At 36.9% G+C, this 18413-nt stretch overlaps 1 protein-coding gene across 2 annotated transcripts in view; it reads left to right on the forward strand.

Annotated features, from left to right (window-relative positions):
• Window positions 1-11425: 11425 nt before the first annotated feature.
• Window positions 11426-18413, forward strand: part of LOC121264797 (putative acyl-activating enzyme 19) — a 33429-nt gene continuing 26441 nt past the window's right edge. Inside the window, exons 1-8 of one of the 2 annotated variants that reach the window (XM_041168100.1) lie at window positions 11426-11913; window positions 12470-12964; window positions 13136-13332; window positions 13429-13626; window positions 13718-14443; window positions 14985-15670; window positions 16597-16672; window positions 16767-16853. In XM_041168100.1, the coding sequence (XP_041024034.1) occupies window positions 11649-11913; window positions 12470-12964; window positions 13136-13332; window positions 13429-13626; window positions 13718-14443; window positions 14985-15670; window positions 16597-16672; window positions 16767-16853 (2730 nt within the window). In that variant the 5' untranslated portion in view covers window positions 11426-11648. The remainder of the gene's footprint in view (window positions 11914-12469; window positions 12965-13135; window positions 13333-13428; window positions 13627-13717; window positions 14444-14984; window positions 15671-16596; window positions 16673-16766; window positions 16854-18413) is intronic. The other variant, XM_041168109.1, reaches the window with a different exon arrangement.

Here is an 18413-nt window from a genome sequence, read left to right on the forward strand (position 1 = left end):
ATTTTTTTTTTAAAAAAGAGCAGGAAGTCACATGTCCAATAGTGGCCCCTCCCAAAGTTTATTAATAAAGCCCTCACTTATGGCGGAGGAATACCGTGGTTACAAGAAAGGACCATGGAAAAACAGGCCCATAATCAAGAAAAAATCTAGAACAAAAATAATAGACCACTATTTAAACAAAACCCACCACAACCCAAAACCAAGGCTTACAAATAACCCCAACTTTTACAATCTAACATCTCAAAGATGGAAAACCCAAAGAATCCAAACGGATCAGGCCTCTAAGAACCCGAGGCAAATTATAACTACTCGAAAAATCCCACTCAGAACCTAAGGCCCCTGCCTTTGTTAACCAATCCGCCACCCTATTACCTTCACTAAAAACATGCTGAAACCGACATTGAACCGTGCAAGCTAACTCAACAATTTCCTCCCAAAAATCCTCAAGGTACCATACTCCACATCTCCCTCTACTCCACCAAGAAATAACTACCATATAATCCATTTCAACTATCACATTTGAGAGATTCAACGTTTTGCATCTTCTCAACCCATAAAGGAGAGCCATAAGCTCCGCCTTATTATTAGAACCAAACCCAATATAAGAAGCATAAGCCTGAACCATCCCACCAGAAGCATCCCGAATAACCCCACCAATACCACAAGAGCCCGGATTACCAATACTACTACCATCCGTATTCAATTTAAACCACCCCAGCGGCGGTTTATCCCACCTCACCACTTTACAACTTGGAACTTTCGAAACCACCGGAACTATCCGCAAAGCTTCCAGAATCATACCATCTCAACGAGACAGATTTTATTTTACTTAGCCGCCTGTGAGATGGACCCTAACCACACACATATAGAATGAACAACAGAATTATGCGATTCCAATATAACTTCCATTTGAGCAAGACACCTCATTCTCCATAAGCGCCAAGTAATAATAATGGGAATAATGCCAACAATAAAGCCCACCTGTGAGGAAGAGCTAGCCCGCCTAAACCAAATCTCGACATTCTGTTTCTAAGTTCTACCAAGAGATATGCCAATAAGATTTCCAAAAAAAGGCCACACTCTGTATGGAAATTCTCCCTCAAAAAGCACATGATTAATATCTTCAATATGACCATGATTACAGCAATTACATTTAGATACAAGAGGAATACCAATACGGCGTAATCTGTCATCCACACTCAAGGCCATAAACCATGTCCTCCAAAAATGGATAGACATTTTTAAAGGAAGATTCTTATGCCAAATCCATGCATGCCAAACCATAGAATTACCTCTAATACGAATACAATTCCATGCAGATTTTGTAGAGAAAATACCTGTATCCGTAGGAGTCCAAACTAGAACATCCTTTCCATTCTTCAGTCCAGCTAAATCAGTTATTATCTCATCCACCTTATCTTGCCCTACTAACTCCTCCAATAACTCCACATCCCAACTATTCGACAACCTACAATCTTTAACTTTCAAAAGAGGAGAACCCATAACATTCATATCATTAATCAATGGACCATTATCCCTCCATTTGTCATACCAGAAAAAAGATCACCCTCTCTAATTTTCCATTTTGAATTATTTAACAACAACGGAATACAATTAGCAACCATTCTCCAAAATCGAGATCCTTTATTATTTTCTATAAGATACCACGGCCGGGTTCCAACATATTTGGTTTTGAAAAAATTTGCCCATAAAGAATTACCTTGAAGAAGGTTCCAAGCGAAGCGCATATGCAAAGCTTTCTGAACATCCTCAAGGCTTCGGAACCCAATTCCTCCTTCTTTCACCGGCTTACACATCTTATTCCAAGCCAACCATTTCTTTTTGTTTCGTCCATCAGCTTCTCCCTAAAAGAAAGAACTCATCAATCTATGAATCTTGGCAGTAGTAACTTGAGGTACCTGTAAAACAGCAAGTAGATGGATATTCATACTAGATAGAACATGCCTCAAAAGAACAAGTTTTCCTCCCGAAGAAAGAAGCCTCATCTTCCATCCATTAATCTTTTGCCTCACTTTATTCACCATATCTTCTAAATGAGCCTGTTTCAAACGCCCTCGAATTATTAGCACACCTAGATATTTGAAAGGGAAAGTTCCTTCCATAAAGCCCGTCTGCCTTAAAATCCATTGCTTACGCCGATTTGGAATTTTATTAGAACAATACAAAGCAGATTTCTGAACATTAATAGTTTGTCCTGACCACCTCTCATATTGAATCAAAATTTTTTGAAGAACCCGCACCGATCTTTGACTTCCATTAGAAAAAACCATAACATCATCAGCATACATCAAATGAGAGATAATAGGCGTACCTCGGGCCTGAGAGAATAGGCCAAACTGATTCTCTTGCACACTCCTATGAATCAAACGGGAAAGAACCTCTTGTTGGATGATAAACAAATAAGGAGATAGAGGATCACCTTGACAGAGCCCACGACCACCCGGAAAAAGACCCTTAACCGTTCCATTCATCATGACTGAATACCAAGGGCTAGAGATACACGAATAAATCAACTCACAAAATTGAGAAGAGAAACCAAACCTTCTCAAAACCATTATCAAGAATCCCCAATCCACCCAATCATAACCTTTCGCCATATCCACTTTTAACAAGATATTTCCCCATGTATTCTTTTATTAATAGATTGCACCAACTCCTGAGTGAGGCTAATGTTCTAAAAAATACTCCTTCCAGGAATAAAGGCTCCTTGCTCCAAAGAAATCAAGCGAGGTAAAATACCAGTTAAAAGAGAAACAATAATCTTGGAACAAATTTTATAAAATACAGAACAAAGACTAATAGGGCGGAACTTATCAAAACCTGTGGGTGACTCCATCTTTGGTATAAGAACCAAATATGAGGCCGTGAAAAATCTTGGAAGATCCTTGATCATAAAGAATTCCACTACTGCCTTCCAAACATCAACCTTAACCACTTCCCAACAATTTTTATAAAAACCCGTTCCAAACCCATCAGGACCCGGAGTGCTTTGATTTGGGATGGATGATACTGCCTCAAACACTTCCTCTAAAGTAGGCAGCCTAATCAAAGAAACATTTTCCTCCTCTAGTATGACCGTCTCAATAAGGCCTTCCAGTCTAGATTGCTCTATGGGCGGTTCTCCTCGAAGTGAATTTTGAAAAAATTCCACCGCCCCTTGATGAATACTCTCCGGGCTCTCATAAGTTATTCCATTCGATCTCATCTCCAGCACTCTCTTCCTTCTTTTATTGATAAGACAAGCATGAAAACATTTTGAATTACTATCTCCCTCCAACTTCCATTTAAGCTTAGCCATTTGTGCCAATCTCATCTCTTCCTGATGCCTCCAACCAGCTAGATTTGAGACTGCCTCATGTAGTTCTCTCTCCAAATTTACCTCCCAATTTGATTGAAGCTGTAGCTCAATCTCCTCAATCTGCTTTTCAAGGGCATCAATACGCCCTATTGTGTGACCAAATACTCTTTTATTCCATTCCTGAAGCACCACCTTCGTATGTTTTAATTTCTTACTTAAACACAGGATCAGAGAACCTACCATCTGTAAATTCCAAGCAGCTCTAACACAATCCAGGAAAGCAGGATGATCCACCCACATTTGTTGAAACCGAAATGGAGACGGCCCATAGGAGAAAGGATCTTTCTTTGACTCAATGATCATGGGGGCATGGTCTGAAGTAGATCTAGACAAGTAAGAACAAATAGTATTAGGGAACAAATTACTGACTGAATTATCCATTAGAGCACGATCAAGCCGAGCCCACGAACGGGCCAATCCTGACTGCCCATTACACCATGAGAAACAACTCCCTTTCGTAGCCATTTCCATATGACCCATTTGATGAATCCAATCATTAAAATCATCCATAGCCACATTTGGCCAAGGTCTTCCTCTTCTCCTTTCCTAATCATTCTTGATAATATTAAAATCCCCCACAACAACACAAGGATCTACACCCACATGATTACTACTGAGCTCTTGCCATAGATAGCGCCTCTCCACCCAGGAACATTTAGCATAAATCACATGAATCAAAATTTTATCCACACCATTCTCTACAACAACGGAAATAAATTGCATACCCAACTTATCAACTTGCACCTTATAAATACTATCCCACAAAAGCCATATTTTCCCCCCTTCCACCTCATTAGAAATAACCATATCAAAATTTAGACTTCTAGCCAATTTACGAGCACCCTCTAAATTTTGAAACGGTTCTAAAAGTGCAACAATTTTCGGTTTATATCTTCCCACCAATGTCTTTAGTCTGGTTCTAGATGTTCCCACCCCTCTAATATTCCATACCAAGATGGAATATCATTAAGCAATGTTAGAATTTCGGGCAAGAACCCGAGAAGAACTACGCATTTTAATAAACTTTTTTTTATTATACCTCTTTTTACCATCATTCAACTCAGATTCAGTAAAGTAGTCTTTAGTTTGTGAAAAAACCTCTGGATGCTGTTCCGGTTCTGGTTATGAAGAACAATTCTCTTCCATCATGATTTCTTCATCAACTTCTTCATCAACGTCCTCATCTATTTCCTCTTCCACCACTGGTTGCGTCTACTCCATAATCGGACCATTATCTTCCGCACGCAAACTCTGATTTACGTCCATATTAGACGCCACATAACACGCACCCGTGACAATCCCTGCACCATCTGCGTCCCCAACGTGTAACATTAAATCTGTTTCATCCTCTGTTTCAACAAGAGGCGTCAACTGCAGCACCTTATTAATCACAGGAGGAATTGCTTCTCCCATCTGCTCCAGTTGTTCATCATTCTCAGAACTCAACTGCACCATTTGGTCTGCCACCTGCACTGGCAATTCTTCCTTCTCGGCATCCAACTGCATATGAACTGCAACTGCTACTTCCGTCGCCTTCTCCACCCCAGCCTCCTCTGTTTCTTTGTCCATCTGCATAGAATGTTCACCCACAGCATTATTTTCCACAAGAACCAGCGGAGGAGTTTCAACCTTATCATCATTTTGCTTTACCTCGTGATCATCCGAGAGGCCTTTCCTACTCCCTTTTCTTCCCCTTTCTTACCAGCTTTTCCAGGATTACAAGTCCGTGCATTATGACCCTGCATCTTATATGACGAATAGAAAGCCGGGAGCGTTTCATAAAATATTTCTTGCTTTCGGCTAGAAGTCAGTCCAGGCGCTCCAATCCAGAAATGAGACAGTAGCGGTTTTGCAGCATCCACTTCCACACAGAGCCGTGCACCATCCGTTCTTGTTGCGCACCGTGTCGGATTATCACGGCGAATGAAAGTTCCAATCGGTGCCATCAAAATCTTCAAGAAAGATTCTTGATAAAAGTTTGGAGGAAGACCTGGCAAAGAAACCCATACCGGGACCCTTGATGGCTCGGCATCCTCATTGAATTCTGGTGACCATTTGAATGCACGGTAGAAAATTCCATTTATTTCACAAACCTCCCGTGATAATGCTTTGGTGAAATCAACTTCATTAGCCATGCGAACGAAGACGTTACGCGGTCTCCTCATGGCAGAAACTACTGGATTGGCCGTAAGGCCCCATCGACTATGAATGAAAGCCCTCGCAGCATCCAACGACGGACGGTTCTTCAAGAACTTGAGGACTACAGAGTAGCGGAACCTTTCCGCTGATCTTGCTATTTCTTCTTTAGTAAACTGAAAATATACCTCACCTTCCAACATCTTTGGAAGCCTGGGTGCAAGAAGCATCTCCGGTATAGGTTGAGGGACGGCACCCACCAGATCGGCAAAGGAAGGCCGACCGGTGCCACCCTCTACGGCTGCCATGCAGCCTCACGTAAAGCCCAGACCCCGTGCGGCAGCAAGAACCCTATTCCTTAGAGAGAAAAAGGGTAATATATTATATGTTTGGAGAATTTCTTTTACCGTACTCTTCAAATAAGGATAATGATGGGATTTGAGAGCAATTTGGATCAAGAAAAAAATCACAAAAGGAAACCGCAAGAAGTGCAAGTTTGAAATTCGCTAGGAGACAACCTAGACATACTTTAATATTTTGATCGTAACTTTCCATTCACACATCTAATTGATGCGATTCTTGATGCGTTGGAAAGATTTTTTAAAGGGCTACAAATTGGTCTCACTAAAGATTTCTAAATTCAAACTTCTGAAGCACGTACGTGGCTTCTAAGCTGAATCCTAAAATTTAGGCGATTTTTTATGCAGGAATCATGAAGACATTAAGATTTCTTTTCTACCTTATGTAAGCATATCGTTAGCAAGAAATTGAAGAGTTTTTTAAAGAAGGAGGCACAGATCTAGAGAAGACAAAAATACCATTTTTATTTTTTAGTTCTTCTATAGAGAACTAAATCTTGGGTAAAACGTAGGGGAGAAATTGATTGGTGAAAATAGTTTGACTATATTTCAAATCATAGATTAAGGTTTATTGTTTAAGATTTTAAGGTTCAATTCTTTATTTGTTTTAGATATTATAAGTTTGAGACAATTATATTAAATCTTGCTATGATTTGATTTTGTTGAGCTATAGGATTATGAATATATGATTGTGACTTAAATAGGCTTTTCATGCCATTGATTTAATCTTTTGCTGCTTATTGTTTGTGAACATAGTGTCGTCTCTAGATCTGATATTCATTTTTATATATGAAAACCGTAGTTTGTAAAAGGAGAATAGATTCTAGAATTAAATTTGAGAAAGTAGATGAATATAATGTCACATCTTCCAATTAGGAATTTGGTGCTATAATTCTTAATTGTGTATATCGTTTGGATTGAAAAGGTCAGAGTATTGGATTCGGTTGATGGAAGCCCAAAGATTTACTTGCCTTATTATCCGTGCCCTAATCTCATTTTAATTACACGCTTTAGGAAGAATTTTCAAATTCTTGTCATATTATACTTTGATATTTTCTTTTAAACCTACGTCTTGTTGTGTTTCTTCTGACTCCCTGTGGATCGACATCCTGAACTATATTATAACACCGCGTACTAGTTTGGGTGTAATCACACCCACATCACTCTAAGGGTCATTCACACCTCTCATATCACCCTCCAGATGTGTAAGAGGCGTCCAGGTATTTTTCCTTTTCATTTGGCCAATTTTCAACCTTTTTCTTGGAGAGACCAGAGAAACTCAAGAAAATTTTCTAGCTTACCTTGATCTACTTTTTTGAATCGGTTATTAGTATTTTCTCACGAAGTATCTTTCACAAAAGCTGTTCACCTTCGTGTCTAGTTTCTGTTGGTTATTTTTTTTTTCATGGTCATTTGATAGGTCAAAAGTTGGTTTAAGCAAGAAGAAGTCATTATGAGCGATAAACTAGACAATGTGTGATATTATAATGATCTTGGTAAGATTTTTTATGAAGTATAGTTAACATGCTAATATATAAGATTTATGAATATTCGTTACATGTTATAAACTTTTGATGAGAGTTTTACTTAGATAAAAAAGTTGAAAACTGGAAGGTTGAAAACAAATTCTGTTTTGAATAAACTTGAATCTTTTGTTGAGAAAACATGCTCCAATAGGTTTAATATTTTTATATGATATTCCTAAGACTTTGATTTACATGTTAGGATGTTATTTAAGGATTTTTTATGTTGGTTTTAAAGATATGATTTTTATGCATGAAGAAGTTCGGTTAGGTCATGTATTTGAGATTTCCGGGTAGATTGATGTTTTGATGCAAATATGGCCATGTGATCTTGAGTTTGGTGCTTGGATCTAATTTAGGAAATTATTTTTAACCATATGATGTTGTTGATTTTTTATTTATTTCACGCTATGTTTCGGATCAAAGGGTTTGATCAAAATAAAACCATATAGGAATTGGTTTTGGTGAAAGTCTTAAGGTCGAATGCTTCAAGAGCGATTTTTGTGATTTTGTGGTTTTGGCTTGATGATTCAGAGCTTGTTAGTTCTTAAGAGCATGATATGAATGCATTGGAAGTATGTTTTTGAACTTTTGGAATTGTTTTAAAAAGAGATAAAATCTTGAGAATCAAGGGTTGTGCTTAAGGTTTAAAAGCTAGGAGTTTTATATTGAAAAGATTTGTGATTTAGGTTTAAGCATGAGAAATGAGGTTTAATAAAATTGCAACAAAAATCAAGGAATTTGACCTATGTATGTTTCGACTTTGTCATGTTTGACATATTTGTGAAGTGTTTTAAATTTTTATAATTAGATATTTGGATTTAGTACAAAATTTAAATGAGGAATGTAAATTTTGGTGAGTTTTGGAGTTATGATGTAAAATCCTTGAGTTATGGGTAAAATGATAATTTTTTCACTTGTAGAGGGGGTAAAATGGTAATTTTACTCTAATATGATATTTTTATGTTTTTAAACTGTTAGTGATGAGTTTATGACTTTTAGAAATCTCTACTTTTAGTTTCTCATATTTTGTGCATTTTTATCTGTCACGCAACGGTCACTGTAAGTTAGCCTCTAACTTACTTTCAAGATATTTGTGTATGTATGGTGGTAAGAGACCATTATCCATGTTTATTATGCTTATTATAAACGTCATATTATGCCTTGTTATGATTTATTTCAAGTACATGATTATGTATGAGTAAGTTAGCTTCTAATTTACTGTCAAATTACTGTTTATGTGTTGGTAAAGGAATTGTTGTCTATATTCTTATGTTATCATATATGACATATTATGCCATGTCACTACATGTATGTCTATTACATATTATATTTTGTCACATAAATTTTATCTCTTACACCTTATAATCTGTCATGCAATGTTTATCTGTTACACATTATATTTTGTCATGCAATATTTATCTGTTACATGTTATGCACTGTCATGAAAAGTTTATATGTTTCATGTTATGTCATGTCATGAAATGTTTGTCTGTTTCATGTTATATCATGTCATTCATCTCATGCACATGTCATGTTGCGTTACGTCCGGTCATATGTCATTTCGTTTCATGTCACGTCATGTCTCGAGTATAGAGTGTGTCTCGAAAATTGTATTTTCAAGTCAATCAAGTCTGTTTACGTTTATCATGACCCTAAAATGTTAGGAAGAGATAATATTCTAATGGAACTGCTTTGTTCACACTTGAGTGTCTAACACTCTAAATTAGTGTGAAATCTCATAGATTGACAAGGTAAAGATCAACGGGCTTAGAATGAGGCCTAATTAACTATTCACCAGAGTGAAGACGGGCACTAACGCCGATGGTGCCCCTACATTTTCAATTTGATATTATACATACTTGTGTTGGTGCAGATACTTGACGCAAGATACGTAAATTACGTTATCCATAGCAGGTGCAACTATCTGTGAATTGGTACGTATGTTAACAAACTCACAGCTGGTGCAGATACCTGTGTTGTGATGCGGTAATTGGTAGGAACACAAGGCTCAAGGGGAATCGTATAGCACCCATATGGTCACTTTTATTAATCATGCTTATTTAATGAACGAGATTTCAAGTCCATGCTCATGTTATTTAAACGTTCAGTCAGTTCACGTTCAATTCAAGTTCAATCCATGTTCAGTTTATGTTCAAGTTCATGTCATGCAAGTTTTAGTTCAATTTCAGTTCAGTTTCATGTCATTACACATCATGTTAAATGTCAAGTCACGTTAAGCTTATTTATGATCATGTTATGCATTCACACTTTTACTATCATGCAGGCATATTTAAACTATCAGTTAAGTTCTTTGTCAACTTGTTGAGATTTGTACTCAAATCTCACCTTAGTAGTTACAACTATCATTCCTCTCAAAATAGTAGACGATGTGTCAGGACCAAGAGACATAACGTAAACAGGCTGATTGGAGACGGTCGACTAGGTAGCGCAGACATGATGTGGAGCTCGTAGCCTCCATGATCCGATTCATGGATAGTATTATGGCATCCCTCATTGAGTTGCACAAGCTACTCAACGAACTAGTTGAGTAGATGTTTTAGTTTACGCATGTACTTATGGAGATTTGTCTCCTGTACTTTTGTGATTACAGACCTTTTGGTCTTATGCTGTAATCAAGAACATCTATCACATCACTCTAATGTTTATGAATTATGTTTCAATGTTTTGGGATATATCTTATTTGGTGCATAGTATTACTTAAAGAAAAAATATTCACTGTAAATATTGCATATTATTAGATGCATTGCATCTTTATTTGTCATTAACGGGGCATGTAATCTTGTATTACATCTTTATTTGTGATATTTATACTGTTTGGGTTCAAGGCTAGATAGTGCACTACAAAAGTCATTTTAGCAATGATGCTATACTAGATTCTGCCAAAAATTGATTCAGGCTTTTTTTTTTTTTTTTTTTTTTTTGTGTGAAAAACATGCATATTTTTGTTATGTAAAACAACTTCGGTTGTTTTTCTGGACTATTCTTTGTATCTAAAGATGGAAATGAAATATTTCTGTTATGACTAATATAGATATGAACATTTTTATACTCTGTTCTCCACTGCATAAAAAGTGAATACGACGTTTGGAATTTTTATACGATTATATGATATTTATTTAATTAATACTATGTTCTTTTATGGTATTGCATTCGAAAACTGTATGGCATAACATTTTGTTTCCTTCTCTTCTAACCTTAGGTGTAAACTGTGGTCTTCGTTGTTACATTGAAACCAACATTTCCATTTATGAGTGTGCCCGATAGATATTTTAGGATATAGGAGATAGGAGATTTTTCTAGGATAGGAGATGACAAAAAGATAAGAGCCATTTAACCCTAATATTTTTTAACAAAAATGAAAATAGTTACTATCTATACGACAATACGTCAGTCCGTGTACAAGTCTGTGTTTAGTCCGTTTGAGTATTATTTTTTTTTATTGACTCCTTTAGACATTTGGAATATCTCATAATTATATAAATAGTAATAAAATAATATATGAATAATAATAAAATGATTTAAGATGTATTATAAGAAAGAGAAATAATTTGTACAAGCCTAATAGACAAGTCCTGCATAGGCCCTTTGAGTGGACCCATCATGAAAAAATATACAAAAACTTTTTCTTTTTTAGTGGGATACACAGTTTTACAAAAGGTTTGTACGAGACTTATCTATTTAAACTTATATCTATCATTAATCTTGAGAAAATATAGAGAAAATGTTGAATAAAAACATTACAAAGTTTTTAATATTATCTTTATTTCGAAGTTTGAAAAATTTATATTGATTTTGTATTTTTTTTTTTGAAATTTGTAAAAGTTATAATGATCAGTTAATAATTAAATAAAAATTTAAAATTTAAAATTAAAAAGTATTTTATATTTGGGTAAGTTGAAAAAAAATTTTTTCGTATCATGATTATTGAGATCAACCCCAACCCCCCGGGGCGCCGAAACATGCCATAAATTCTCAGTTTTTTTTTTTTTTTGACTGTATAAATTCTCAGTTTGTTTCTTAGGATCGGTAGAAAAAACTTATTTACTGACCGGACAGGCAAAATTGGTCGTGGTCCTTGTGGGTGGAAGTGTGCTGATACTTCATTGCCGAATCACTTGGACAAAGTATGAATGAAATTTTGGTATATCTATCGTTCTCTTTCAATTTGTTTGCTAGTCTCTTTTCCTTTCTTTTCCGTCGTGCAGTCGTTCTGCAACGGAGGCCGGAATGAGTGATGAAAGCGTGAGCGGAGAGACAGGCGAGTGCTGCTGCATTTCACACCTGTTCTTGAGAGCCGCATCCAATAATCCTAACAAAAACGCGGTCATACACGCCTCCGCTGGGGCGCAACTCTCCGGACATCTCAAGCAGCGCGCGAAATTGCCGTTCCCTCCCGTGTACCACGGCGATCAGTGCTTCACTTACTCTGATGTTTCGGCGTCCGTTGATTCCCTTAGTGCTCGCCTCAGCTCCATTCTCTTCCCAGCAGAAGGTTTCATTCTTTCCTATGGAAAATTGTTTTTTGTTCCTCATTTTCTTTACCATTAAAAGTGGCCGGTAACAAAGGATTTACTATAGTTTTTTGACGGGCTCTCTGCATGCTAGTTTCTGTGTTAGAAATTTCGAAAATTTCGTTTTTCTTCATTTCTTTTTTCTTTGGTCTTCAATGATCCAATCACCGAATCCGACACCAGAGAACATATTGTTAAATGGAAACTGAAGTAATTGAAAAAACTTTATAAATAGAAGATAAAAACAATTAAAAAGAAGAGATTATCATACTATTATTGACGTGAACTGCCTATGGCTAAATCTTTCAAGCTCTCAGAGATAGTATGAAATTTACCAGTAAGTGAAGTGCAATTCTGACTGAGGACGCAAAAGTTTTTGAGCTCATTTAAAAAAACGTGGAGCGTCAGTTTTGGATCATTTTAGAAAGCATTAACTTCTTGGAATTCAATGTGTGGAAGTAATCTGATAAGGCAAACTTAGAAGGCGTCTTTGGTTTTATGTGTGATGCTACATTCTCATCCTTAGCTTTCTTGAAGGTAATAATACTTATAATGAGCTGCTCAATCATGCTCAAATGACCAAATCTTCAGCACCGAGGGCAGAGCAGTGGCCTGAATTTGAGAATTTGTATGTGCCAAAAATAGTGGGATTATTCATGCCGCCTTCTGTGGAATACATAGTTGCTGTTCTTTCTGTATTAAGAAGTGGGGAGGCTTTCATGCCTCTAGATCCTTCATGGCCGAAAGAGAGGATATTATCACTCATTGGTTCGTCAGGTGCTGATCTGATTATTGGGTGTGCTCCTTCATCTGGGAGGAGTTGCAGTTACTTGCTTGATAGATCACATTGGCTGGTAGAACTCTGCAGCTGTCCTGTGCTGTGCTTTTCCATGGAAGAAAATCGTCAAGAGTGTATTCGGGCAACAACATTAGTATGTCCTTGTAAAATTAGAGAAGAAAGACTGTTCAGCTATTTGATGTACACATCGGGATCAACTGGAAAGCCTAAAGGCGTTTGTGGCACTGAAAAAGGTTGCCCAATATCATATCTCAACCAAAATTTGTTCTTTAAGTATTAGAGTGTAGCCTCTCTTTTTCCATCTTGTTTCTTTTATATAATTTATTTTTCTTTGGGATTCTCTTCGTTTCCAATGGACTCCTTTGTTCTTCTTATGGATTCTTAGATATTTCAATTATTTATAGGTCTTCTAAATCGCTTTTTGTGGATGCAAGAACTGTATCCCATGCAAGGAGAGGAACTTTTATTATTCAAGACATCAATTAGCTTTATTGACCATCTGCAAGAATTTCTCGCTGCTATTCTAACTACTTGTACATTGGTTATACCTCCTTTCAATGAACTAAAAGAGAATTTGTTTTCTGTTGTCAATTTTCTACAGGTACACTTCGATGTTGTGGTTCCATTATTTTGTTGAACTTATAGTTCCAGAATTTGCTTTTTGTTTCTCACCTTTAATTTCAAACTCTTTTTGCAGGCTTATTTCATTACCAGGCTTACTGCTGTTCCATCATTGATTAGGGCAATACTTCCTGCTTTGCAAAGTCAGAGTCATAGGGGCACTTCATTAAAATTATTAGTGCTAAGTGGTGAAGTTCTGCCTTTATCCTTGTGGCATATGCTTTCCAAGTTATTACCAGAGACCTTTATTTTAAACTTATATGGGAGTACAGAGGTTAGAAATATAGATTCGCATTTTTATTAGGTTGAGTAATGCTTTTAGGATTCATTATTGATGACTGCTAAATCAACTTTGTTGGATTAAGGTATCAGGTGATTGTATGTATTTTGACTGCAAGAAGTTGCCAATGGTTTTGGAGAGGGAGAGGCTAACAAGTGTCCCAATTGGTATCCCTATTTCTAACTGTGATGTACTGCTTGTTTGTGAAAATGACACACCCAATCAGGGAGAAATATATGTTGGTGGTGCGTGCCTGTGTAGTGGATACTATTCTGATTATACCGTTGTGGCTTTGGATGGCGAAAAATTGCCTCATAACTCTGTTCGTAGCAGTTTCACTAAACATGGAAGTCAACTATTTTATAAAACTGGTGATTTTGCAAGACGGCTGCAAAGTGGTGACTTGGTTTTCTTGGGGAGGAAAGACCGCACTGTGAAGGTTAATGGGCATCGTATTGCTTTAGAGGAGGTTGAAGATGTGTTAAGGGGACATCCTGATGTAGTTGATGCTGCTGTAATCTCTGTAATTTCAATGAACGCTCATGGGGAACTTGTGGTTCTTGAAGCATTTATAGTCTTAAAAGAGGAAAGATCCTGTGAGATATTCAGATCTTCTATCCGAAGTTGGATGATTGACAAACTTCCGGTAGTCATGCTTCCTAACCGCTTCACCTTTAGAGAGTCATTACCTGTATCTTCTAGCGGAAAAGTTGATTATGGTTTGTTGGAAAGTTCATCATCTCTCACTAAACATGTTGAAGATACGATTGGTGACAAGGGAAACAGTGATCTGTTACAAGTTATTAAAAAGGTTTGCTCTTTATCCTTTTCATGCTTTCTAGTTTTATTTTTTATTTTTATTTGGTTACAGCATTCTTTGAATCTAATTATGGAAGAGAGCATTCTAGATGGTATGGGGACAATTGGTGTGCATCCAGAAGACCAGAACCCTTGTTGTCCTCCTAAATTAGGTTATGTTTAAACACAGCATTCTTGTTGTGGAAGACCTTTGTGCGAGATATAGTGATGGATCCAGAAAACCTGTCCTGGATGGAATCTGTTTCTGTATATGCTATTTTGGGCTAGTTACTTTTCAATAATTGCTCAGCTTGATTTCTTTATGGTCCATTAGCATATTACTTACTATATGACTATCTCCATTCCCATTTTGGAAAAGAGAATTGGCATGGACAACACTGTACATGGTTTGGTCATTATTGATTCTTTTATTCTCAATTGACCCTGCAAAGATAAAAAGTTGTCTGTGAACACAACTCATTGATATATGTAAACTGATATTACCTATTCTAAATAACCCATGATGTAAATATATTTTACCTTCTATTTGACAGGCTTTTTGTGATGCTTTAATGGTTGAAGAGGTTTCCGATGATGATGACTTTTTTACTTTGGGTGGTAATTCTATCACTTCGGCACATCTTTCACATAATTTAGGGGTTAATATGAGATTAATCTATTACTTTCCCAGTCCATCCAAGCTTTATCTTGCGCTTCTGGAGCGAAAAGGACCATGTGATTTACATGTAAAAAAAGATGGTAATATGGAGATGAATATTGATGGTGGTAAGAGGAACTTGCTTCTTTCTATGAAGTCTGTGGCTCCCAATCCTCTTATCTTTAAACCACAGGGGAGTCTATTGAACACCTCTGTTGGAATGGATGGCGCTAATTCTTTAGTCTCTAAATGCTTAAAGATGGATTCAAATATACATTTTGCTTCAGATGATATTAATCATGTGGGTGGGTATCTATGGAATTCTTCGTTAGACTTCGTGTCATGTTCAATTAGCCGGAGCAACAAGGTTATTTATGAAGGGGGGTACAGGGGCAATGATGTACGCCAAGGAAGTTGGTCTATGAAGATCCCAAGAGGTAGAAATGGTTTTATGAAAGACTTTTGGAAAGTTCACATGGAGTCTTGCATTGATGCATCGCCGATGGTTGTGTTTAGAGGCCAGGATATCTATTTATTTATTGGATCCCACTCTAGTAAATTTCTGTGTATTTCTGCCAAAAGGTATAGATCATGTTTTTTTCTTTTGGAATTTAGTCATTTTTTTCTATGATCTTTAGAATGATTCTAATATATTTAGTTTGTCAGCTTTACCTTAAGATGATCCGATTTAAATTTGTTCTCTCGTATTGTATATTCTCAAAACCACAATTTATATATATATATATATATCAGTGTGTGTTTTTATGTTAACTTAAGTGTGTACTCTTATAAAAAAAACTTAAGTGTGTACTCTTCTCCAATCTCTTGCTTTACCTCAAAATGAGACCCAATCCTAATCCTACCATCACTTTCAATTGGTAGGTATAAAACGCAAACTGTGGCTTAGCCAATGGCCACACATCTTTCATCCAGTAATTACATAGCACGGGAAGGGGATGGAGAGGTGTGAAATATGAGCAAGAGCTCATCAGCAAAACCCCATTGGAGTTAATGATTTTCTTTTTGTTTTATTTTGACAGTATTAGAGCCCACTAGGCCTTGAATTATGGTTCCCTATTAGCTATTAGAGTTACTTAATTTTAGTTGCATAATTCTAGTTAGATTCCGATTTCCTCTGGCAATTCTCATGTTTTAACCCAGAAACAGTCACTGTGATGATATTTAGTACTGGGTTTGGTTGACTGGCACCTTATATACCCTTTGTAATAAAATTGGTAGATAGGGTTGCAATGCCTGATGAACCATTTGTCAAAGATTCTACCATGCATATTCATTGTTTCCTCCCACCCTTGAATGCACAGTGGCTAATATTGTTGGAACTTTCACATTGGAAGTGAAGCTTCTAACGTTTTATTTTAGTTGTACTGTATGTTGAATGTTCATCATTCTGTTTTAGGAACATGATTTCATTCTGCCATGCACAAACTTTATAGCGTAAATGATTATATTTTGTCTCAAGCATTGTGCTTTTACATGATTGGGTTCAGTGGTTCTGTCAAGTGGGAGATCAAACTAGAAGGGCGGATTGAATGTTCAGCAGCAATTCTTGGCGACTTTTCTCAGGTTTTCCTTTGTTTTATTGTGTGCTTCCATCATTTTATTCCACAAGGAAATATATCTAATTAATTTATAATGTAAACTGTACTATCTCTATTAGGTTGTAGTTGGGTGTTATGAAGGGAAAATTTACTTTCTGGATTTTTTGAATGGCAACATATGCTGGACATTCCAAACATCTGGTGAGGTATGGTATTTTTAATGTTTTGCCTCGTTCTCGTTCGCATTCCTTATTGTCTAAAGAAATTTCTACTTCTTGTGGTCTCCTAGCATTAGGGTAGAAAATGTTTGAGGATGTAAAATACAACTATAGGGTCTATTTTGTTGTAGATGAAGTATTTAACTAGCAGATATGACATATATAACATGTTTGAAGATTTTGTCGGGTTTTGGACCTTATGATTTCATGGTTCATCCCCAATCATGAAAACATTAGAAAAATTATCTGTGATAATCACAGCTGCTCAGATAATGGGTCCTCCAGGCTCGCCTCCCAGGGTGGGGGGACTTTTCTTTTGTTAATTAAAGCAATAAATTTAATCAATTTCAGCTACTAGTTTTAAACTAAACTAAATGCTAATATAAAGCAGATTTCAGTGTAAATAGAAGCTTTTAAATACATTGCATAGTTCATTTTCTTTTACATTTTTCATTTTTAATATATCTATGATGTTTTTTAATGCTAATGCTTAAATGTTTGTTTAAGGAAAAAAATCACTCAAGTGTTTGAGTTTTCACTTTTTTTGTGCAATATGTTTTAAATCCTCTCTCTCTCTCTCTCTCATCCATACAAAATTATTTAGGGTGTCCACGGTCTTCCGATAGCTGCATAGACCACCTCGACGGAGGTCACCAGTGCACAGACAAGTGCAACGAGGCCAGTGGAGACGTTTGCGAGCAGTGGTGGGGTTGCGAGTAGTTCCTATGAGGAAGGGGAAGTTTCGGGACAGAAGCCTAACACATACAAGGCTGTCTCGGTCTCTGCTGTCGAGCCATTGCATCCTAACTAGGCATAGGAAATCCCGATAGCTTTTGAGGAAGCTTTGGGAGGGTTAAATGTGGTGTCCTTTGTGCCGGCATTGGAGGAAGGGGAATTTGTGGATTCTGTTGTGGGAAAGGAGATAAGCCCAGCAAGGCAGGGTACTAGTCTTTTGAGTTTTTTTGTGGACTCTGAGGACAGTGAGGAGGAGGAGATGGGTAGCCCGTTACCCTTACAGATGCTCCCACCTCAGATTACACCTAGAGCATCAGATTGGGTATTAAAAAAAGTAGAGTAGCTTCATGGTTGGGTGGGACTTTCCTGTGAGGGCTATGAAGAACAATTCATGGCTCTTCTAGTAGCTATTAAAGCGGGTGGGGGTCGTTCCACGGTCATGAAGTTAGCTATTAGAAAGGAGAGAGAGTTGAAAAGATTGCAATGCTCCATTAACTATGATAATAAGGAGGGAACTTGGGGGAGTGACAGAGCAAAAGGGAGGGATGCTACTTTTTTTAATGAAGCATAAAATATTGTCTTGGAATGTAAGATGGATCAATGACGTGAATAACACCTTCGTATTATATCCCTTCTCCGAAATTGGAAAGTTTACATTGTTTGCTTACAAGAAACCAAGTTGAGTGGTGTCGATAGAAACATAATTCGTAGTTTGTGGGGTGGTGCTATTTAGTTTCGTCAGGGGTCTCGGGAGGTGTGTTGGTGATGTGGGATAAGAGAGTGGTGGAGATGATAGAGGATTGCATTAGGTTT

The sequence above is a fragment of the Juglans microcarpa x Juglans regia genome, chromosome 1D (genome assembly GCF_004785595.1).
Source record: "Juglans microcarpa x Juglans regia isolate MS1-56 chromosome 1D, Jm3101_v1.0, whole genome shotgun sequence".
NCBI classification, from domain to species: Eukaryota; Viridiplantae; Streptophyta; class Magnoliopsida; order Fagales; family Juglandaceae; genus Juglans; species Juglans microcarpa x Juglans regia.